This window comes from Schistocerca nitens, chromosome 4, assembly GCF_023898315.1.
Source record: "Schistocerca nitens isolate TAMUIC-IGC-003100 chromosome 4, iqSchNite1.1, whole genome shotgun sequence".
NCBI lineage: Eukaryota > Metazoa > Arthropoda > Insecta > Orthoptera > Acrididae > Schistocerca > Schistocerca nitens.
The window spans coordinates 556,011,315-556,019,687 of NC_064617.1; the positions used below are offsets into that span (position 1 = coordinate 556,011,315).

General features: G+C 46.4%; 1 protein-coding gene across 2 annotated transcripts in view; it reads left to right on the forward strand.

Moving 5' to 3' along the window:
- LOC126253205 (uncharacterized) overlaps positions 1-7,704 on the forward strand; it is a 599,715-nt gene extending 592,011 nt beyond the window's left edge. For both annotated transcript variants that reach the window (XM_049954381.1, XM_049954382.1), the window contains one exon: positions 7,167-7,704. In XM_049954381.1, the coding sequence (XP_049810338.1) occupies positions 7,167-7,487 (321 nt within the window). In that variant the 3' untranslated portion in view covers positions 7,488-7,704. The remainder of the gene's footprint in view (positions 1-7,166) is intronic.
- The last annotated feature ends 669 nt before the right edge of the window (positions 7,705-8,373 follow it).

Sequence of the window (8,373 nt, forward strand, 5' to 3'; positions counted from 1 at the left end):
TGACTCTGTACTTGGTCTGTATGATGAGAGAGCACCTACAGAACTATACACAGATGCCAGCCGTATGGAATCAGTGCTGTTTTGGTGCAAATTTCGAATAGAAAAGAGAAGGTTATAGCCTATGCTTCTAGGACACTTTCAAAAGCCGAGAGAAAATACTCAACTACAGAAAGAGAATGTCTTGCTATGATCTGGGCCATGTACAAATTTCGACGGTATCTCTATGGAAGGCCAATCACAGTTGTTACAGACCATCATTCATTTTGTTGGTTGACAGGTCTTAAGAGTCCAACAGGACGACTCGCCAGGTGGGCCCTACGTCTTCAAGAGTAATACATTACCATAGTGTACAAAAGTGGAAGAAACACCAAGATGCCGACTGTCTCTCAAGAAACCCTGTGCCAGACCATCAAGACTTTGATGAAGATAGTGGCTGTCTCGCTGCACTCCAGGATCTCTATGCTGAAGAAGGACACCAAGATATCTCAAATTATGATTGCCTTAAATTGGTCAGAGAATGTGAAAGGACAATTTAAGGTAGTTAACGGATTACTTTGCAAGAAAAACTTTGATCCGTTTGGAAAGAGGTGGCTAGCAGTGATTCTTAAACACATGCGCTTAGATGTTCTACAGAAATTCCATGACATACCTGAGGCCGAACATTTAGGATTTATTAAGACATACGATAGGATCTGCAAAGAGATTTTTCTGGGCAGGTTTATTTAGTAGTGTCCGTCACTGTGTGTTGAACTGTCGACAGTGCCAGAGGAGAAAGGCAGTTCCTCAGAAGTCGCCAGGCCGACTCATACCAATTCCACCAGCCGAAACGCCTTTCCAGCGTCTTGGGATTGACCTCATCGGACGATTTCCAACGTCTGCTAGTGGCATTAGATGGGATATTGTTTGCACTGATTATCTGAAACGCTACGCCACTACAAAGGCCGTGAAAACAGCCGAAGCATCAGAGGTAGCCACATTCATCGTGTAGACATTGTATTAAAACACGGTGTCCCAAGGTCGTTAATCACGGATCGAGGGAAAGTTTTTCAATCGAATCTTGTGACAGAGATAAACCGTCGGTGCAATATTACTCATCACATGACGACTGCCTACCATCCGCAAACTAACGGGAGCACTGAACGCCTTAATAAGACCTTGGCCGATATGCTATCAATGTTCGTCAATGTTGAGCAGAGCAAGTGGGATGAGGTGGTACCTCTCGTGAGGTTTTCCTACTACACCGTCAAACAAGACAGCACAAGATTTACGCCATTTTTCCTGGTGCATGGGCTTGAGGCAACTACGACGATGGCCGCTGTGTTTCCGTTACATCCTGATGACGTGGACGACGACTACATCGGCCAGGTGTTAACCAGAGCTGAGGAAGCCCGGCAGTTAGCTCCACTCCGCACACTGCAGGCTCAAGAAAACGATCGCCGAAGGTATGACGCAAGCCACCGCCCTGTTCTCTGCCAGCCAGGTGACCTCGTCTAGATCTTCACTCCTGTTGGGAAGGTTGGTCTCTCTGAGAAGCTCATCAGGCGCTACTTTGGACCTTATATAAAGTTGTAAGACAGTTGTCTGATGTTACTTATGAAGTTGAAGATTTCGACCCCGACACAAGACGACGAAAGATCAGAGATACAGTCACCGTTCTTCGAATCAAACCCTATAACGATCCACCAAACCAGGGTAAATTCGAAGCTCCAGCGACAGGCAACAAGCGGAAAGGTGACGAAGAGCGTAGCGGCAAATAAGTTCTAAGAAGATCACCGCCAGGGCGAGCATCAGTTATCGGAAGTCGGAGTATGCAGGACCGATGACTCGTTCCCGGACTAGGAGGACGCAACACCGAGTCGCTGTTCAGTTAAGGAGGGAGCAATGTCGCAGAAGAAGCTGAGTAAAACCGTGGTGTGGTAGTTATGATACTAAACAGTTGCATGGGGGTCGTGAGTTCAAAACTCGACTGTACAGTTGTAATTTGTATATTCGGTTCGCGTACATTCTAGAAGTATCCACAAACGTCAAGAATCATTGTACTGGAATGTTCTGTAGCTGTATATATACTGTACGTGTTCCGGCCGGAGGCAGTTCGCTCCGCGCTCTTGTATGTGCAAGTGCTGAATAAACCTTCGTTACGTGGAGTTAGTGTTCGTCATTCATCTAGTTACACCTTCTTCTACGTGAATATAATTCATTGATGACATTCCTATGCTGAGTGAAAATGAAGAAAAGTGACATGTTCTTCTGAATCAAATGAACAGTCTAATGAGTACAGAATACGGATTGAGAGCAAATTGAAGAAAGTCGAAAGTAATGAGAAGTAGCAGAGCAGAAATGTGAACGCCGAAAAACTTAGGATTGGTGTTCACGTAGCAGATGAAGTTAAGGAAGTCTGCCACCTAGCCAACAAAATAACTAATGACGGACGGAGCAAGGACATAAAAAGCACATTAGCACTGGCAAAAAGAGCACTCCTGGCCAAGACAAGTTTACTAGTATCAAACATAGGCCGTAATTTGAGGCAGAAATTTCTGAGAATATATGTTTGGAGCACAGCATTGTATGGTACTGAAATACGGACTATGGGAAAACCGGAACAGAAGAGAATCGAAGCATTTGAGATGTTAGGTTACAGACGAATGTGGGCTGATATCGTAAGGAATGAGGAGGTTCTGCGCAGAGTCGGAGAGGATAGGAGTGTGGAAAACAATGCCAAGGTGAAGGGGCAGGATGATAGGATATCTGCTAAGATGTCAGGGAATGACTTCCATGCTACTAGAGGGAGCTGTAGACGGGACAAACCGTAGAGCAAGACATAGATTGGAATACATCCAGCAAATAATCGATGACGTAGATTGCAAGTGCTACTCTGAGACGAAGAAGTTGCATGAGTGATGAATTCGTGGCGGGCCGCATCAAACCAGGGGGAAGACTGATGACTCAAAAAAGAAAAAGGTAGAAGACTATGTTCGATAATTTTTTTCTCCTGCTGCTCGAATGAGTTGTGGAAATGGATAAATTCGGGTTATTTACACAGCTGCGTAACATAACACGGAAATTCCAGGTAAAACAAGTTCAAAATGGTTCAAATGGCTCTGAGCACTATGGGACTTAACATCTGAGGCCATCAGTACCCTAGAACTTAGAACTACCTAAACCTAACTAACCTAAGGACATCACACACATCCATGCCCGAGGCAGGATTCGAACCTGCGACCGTAGCGGTTGCGCGGTTCCAGATTGAAGCGCCTAGAACCGCTCGGCCACTCCAGCCGGCGGTAAACGAAGTGCCTGTTCTGCTTATGACATTCGATTTCGAATACAATTCGTAAACAGTCTGGCAACCCTGATCCAGTACCTTGTGGGAGCAGATTTACGTATACCAAGCAACAACATAGAAATAAAGTCTGGGGAAAGATTCGAAGGAACCATCCTTGACGTGCATTTGTATTCTGTTTCTAATTTAGGCATCAAACTAGAGGGGAATATTATGAAAGTAATTAACAGGCAGTTAGAGCTTTATGTGGGCCGATAGATTGTATTTTCGGGAAATTTACAATCATGATGGAAGATGTATACCTCAATAATTTCAGAGCTTCGGTATCCCTGCACTATGATACGTAACACCGTCGTTAATAGTCCTATTGAAGCACGAAAGCTTAAAAAAAAGAGGAATTGTAGATAAAATCTAATTGAGTGTCTTAAATATAGGTAGCCTTAAAAGTGACGTTGAAAAGTAACAGGAGATAACGCTGCACAAAAACCGAAAGAGCTCATGCCTCCCCGTTGAAGGCCTATATGAGACGAGCAGGACAAGCCTTTGACTACATATACTATTGTTTGTAAAAAGTGGAACACTCAGAACAAATTGTCTGTAACGCGCCACGATAGGAGAACCTATAGAACAGTGTACCAATAAGTGATTTAGGTAGCAGAGGGGAGATGTGCACGTATGGCTAACAGCGCCCTAATTTGTGTGAGCGGACGATTCAATATTCCGTAATATGCAGTTGGTGTGGAGCCGTCATACGAAGTGGAAACATAACCAAGTTCCGTTATGCCTCGCCAACATCACAGGGTGGAATTGGACAAGTGAGAGCATTCTAACGGGGCAGAATGATTGGTCTCCTGGAGGCGGGTCTGCCGTTCTGTGACACTGCGGCTCGTACATGGCGCGCTGCTTTAACAGTGAGGGCTATGTGGAACCGGTCGAGAGAAGAAGACCGTGCAAAAACAAGAAAAAGAAGGAATTTTAGGGATTAACTTCTCGTGGACATCGAGGTCATTAGGGGTGGAGCACAAGCTCGGATTGAGCCAAGGATGGGGAAGGAAGTCGGTCGTGCCCTTTGAAAGGAATCATCCCGCCATCTGCCTGGAGCGATTTAGCGAAATTACGGAAAACCAAAATCAGAATGACCTGACGCTAATTTTAACCGTCGTCCTCCCGAATGCGAGTCCATTGCACCACCTCGCTCTATGAGGGCCGTACACAGCGCAAACATGGTACTGGACAACACAGTGTGCCCACTGAGCGAAATGCCAGCCATCTTGTCCTCTTGGCCTTAACGGACAGAACGGCTTCGTCCAAAGTGTAGGTGCGACGTTGGAGCGCTGCAACGGGTACGGGAGATGTCTGCGTCGACGGTTCGACGCCGTCTTCTGCGGGCTAGACTGGTGGCAAGCGTCTGTAGACCACAACCCACAAACGGTGCAATCTGAAATGGGCAGCTGAATCCCGACACTGGCGTGCTGATTGGTAAAATGTAGGGTTTTTGGACGAGTCCCGCTTCGTATTGTCCTACAGTGATGGCTGCATACGCATCCGACGCCGCCGTGGTGAACACTATCAGGCAGACTCTATTGTTGAGAGGCATAGTGCACAAACACCAAGTACGAACGTTTGGGGTGCCATTGTCCATAACACACGGTTTGAGGGCAATCTGAACAGCTACCGGCACATCAGGGTGGTTTTAAAGCCCGAAGCACTGACTAACCATTCTGCCATATGCAATATTTCAGCAGGACAGCGCTCGGCCTCAAGTGAAGACGAGTGTGCAATCCTTCTTCGAAAGACGCCAGGTAACACTGTTTCCCTGGTCTGCCTGTTCGCCTAAAATGTTACCCATCGAACATGTCTGGGACAAGGTCAGTCAGAAACTTGTTTGTTCTGGTCCTCCTACTGCCACAGTCGATTTAGACGCGCCTACTAACCACGTCGCAGATTATTCCCCAGTAACATACTTAGGCGATCTTCGATTCCTTGAGACCACGTCCAGCTGCTCCGATTGCAGCACATGGTGGCGCTGCACCATACTCAATTTTGAGAGTCACAGTGCATGTACAGGTCTCTAATATTAATAATTTGTGCAGTTCATGTCCCTAATCGGTGGAATAAATTTCATTGTGATAGCCTCTTTCGGTGTTGGTATTCCATTTTCTCCAAACGTTGGTGTAGCTGTCGTTAGCACAAAAGAAAACAACAAGTTCGTTGCAAATATATGGCAACCCAGTGATAACCCATTTGCTTTCGTGCGTCGTTCTGAAAGTTGTTTCCCTAAGTTGCATTCCCTTTGCTCTTCGACGACTTATGCTACATAATCCTCATGTAACACGAAAACTGAAACACAAAATTTAATTTTACGGGGATAGCTGTTCTTCACGTAATTAACAACTCTTCTAATCTTAAACGTAGCGTTATGAGGCTCAACATACGACACAGCAGTGAGAGAGAGAGAGAGCTGCTGCTGACGGAGCCTCATCAACTCAGTGGTTCACCAGCACGGTAGCACAGTGTGCCAGGACGGGGGGTTAGCTGCCCTCTGTAATAAAAAACTCAGTGATAGGATCAACGATGAACTTCAACGGATGTGATGGGACGTTCACCTCGAAAAAATGTAACAAACGATAACGAACCAAATGAGATTCTTAAGAAAAAAAAGTGGTATCGTACATATGTTGCGATGCAATGGGGGTGAGAGTTGTCACTTCCAATCACAAGGGGAGCCAGTGCATTTTATTTTCTTATTTCAAATTTTGTTTAATGAGGCTGTAAATTGTTGAAAGAAATTTTGAGAACCAAATCTGAAGAATACCTTTGAACATTAAGTCTTTTCACAAGATTGACTTAGTAATTTGTGTTAATGGTCATAGATGTGAGCTTTATGAATATGAAACTATTTCAGTATACATACATTTGTGAAGAGCTTCCACTCAACCGTTAAAGACATGAATTTAAGTTTTGTTCCTCTCATATAAGACCCATATGTCAGAGGAATAGTAATATAGTGAATACTGTTACCGTGTTCTAAATTTGTTTAATAGCAGTTAGCCACACCTGTATACGTTTGCTGACACCGGCGTCAGCCAATTCATTCCAATCTGAGTAGTATCAAAAATGTTCAGTTTTGTTGGTTTTAATCTCTGTACAGTACTGAGGAGAACGCACGTGACGAAACCGGCAGTTTGTCGGGTGTGCACTGACAGAGTCAGTGGCTTTCAGGCCAGAGATGGAAGCATTTCCGACACGCTTAATTTTCTTAAACGTATGTGTGCCGCAGTGGTTTAAGTACACGAAGGTATGACGCCGAGGCAACTGTGGTGCCATAGATGACAGGGCTGAATGACTGCTGCGAAAATGTGTACGGGCGAGTAGAAGTGCAACTGTGGACCAACTGACCTCCCAAGCATGTATCAACAGTGTCTCCTCAACGACCGTTTCGCGGACGCTGCTGCGTGTTGGTCACCGCAGCAGGCGCCTGGGGCGTGTACTCGTGCTGACTCCTGTACTTAGGCGAATAAGGCAGGAACTTAGATTCCAGCACCGCAACTCGAGTTGGAGAGAGTGACAGTACTTGCAGTTTGTTTCTTTCCGGCGTGGTTCAAATGGTGGTGGTCATGTTAAAGTGTCTGGACTGTGTACTAACAAGCTGTGTTTGGCGGAATGTTTTCCGGACAGAAAAAATCTACGTGATTACTTTCAACCATGACTTTCAGAATATGACGTGATAAAATTGTAACCAGGTTTCGAATGACTCCTTATGTGTTGGCTAGAATGAGGTTATTCTATTAGAGATTGGTTTGAGATACACGGTGCTGCAATTTGACTAACGTTAGATGGTCGAGTTGCTGCGCGTTGCTAGCAGTATGTGTGACCTCTGGTTCAGGTGGTCGCTGCCCTTTTGAGTGGTGGGGCTGACCGCACGGAGACGCTGCCCCACGTAGCGTCGCCGCTGAGACTGGCGGTGGTGGCGGCGCAGCCGCGGTCCTTGACCCGGCTGCTCGCCGCGGGCGCCGGGCCCGCCGACGGCTGCCTGCTGGCGCTGGCCACCAGCGACGACTGCAACGACGTCGACGACGCGGCCAGGCCCGAGGTGGCGCGCATCCTGCTGGCTGCTGGCGCGCGCGCCGACCCTGCCACCGCGCAGGAGGCGCGCAAGCGCGGGTTCGCGCTCCTCGCCGCTACCATAGAGGCGGCTGCCCGCTGACGCCACGGCTCAGACCGTCGATCGGTGGCTCCCAAAGTTCCTGACAGCGTTACGCCTGAGTCCAGTCACGTATTAGCTACTACCGCCCCGCTCCTACCATAATCAACATTAGTACCTAACACAAAGTTAGAATGAAACAATGTTCTTTGAATACTTTTAATGTTAAGGCTATGTAAGATAAATGATATTTACTTTTTGTAAGTATGTTATTAAACCATGAACTAATGAGTCAGAGAGACCAATTGATGCTACTTATTTGTAATAACATTATTTTTTAAAATGATGAAACAAATCGCAGTGTATATGGTGTAAATTGAAGGTGGATTGGGGAGAAAGAAAAGGTAAGGAACTGACGGTACAAACTGCATCAGAACGTTATGTTTAATCAGCGGCGACGAGAGAAAATGTATACCGCACAGGGAATCGAATCCGAGATTTCCTGCTTAGTAGGAATTGCGCTAACCAATGCGCCATCTGGACAAAATATCTGTCGCAGACTCACGGACTATCTCGGCACCTCCTCGGCCGACTCACATTCTCATCTAGCGCCACTGTCCATAGTCCCCATCCATGTCCACCGTCCATTAGAATTTTAGATTTCCTCTGGAGCCCGAATGTGAGTCCACACTGAAGGTTGTAGATTCGTTGCCCATCGAGGAGAAACAGTTGTATGAATGAGGGGTGTCTGTTCATTCAGACACGTTCTAAAGAACAGCACCGCACATATAATCTCAGTGTATTACGAGAGATACCTAGAATCAATCTACTTCATGAGGAAAGTAACTTGTTATGAATGATGCTTCCCCTGTAGCACTCCCCCTTTCACTCCCAGCCCCCAACATCTCCACCCCCCCCCCCCCCCGCCCTCCCTGCAACACTTACATCA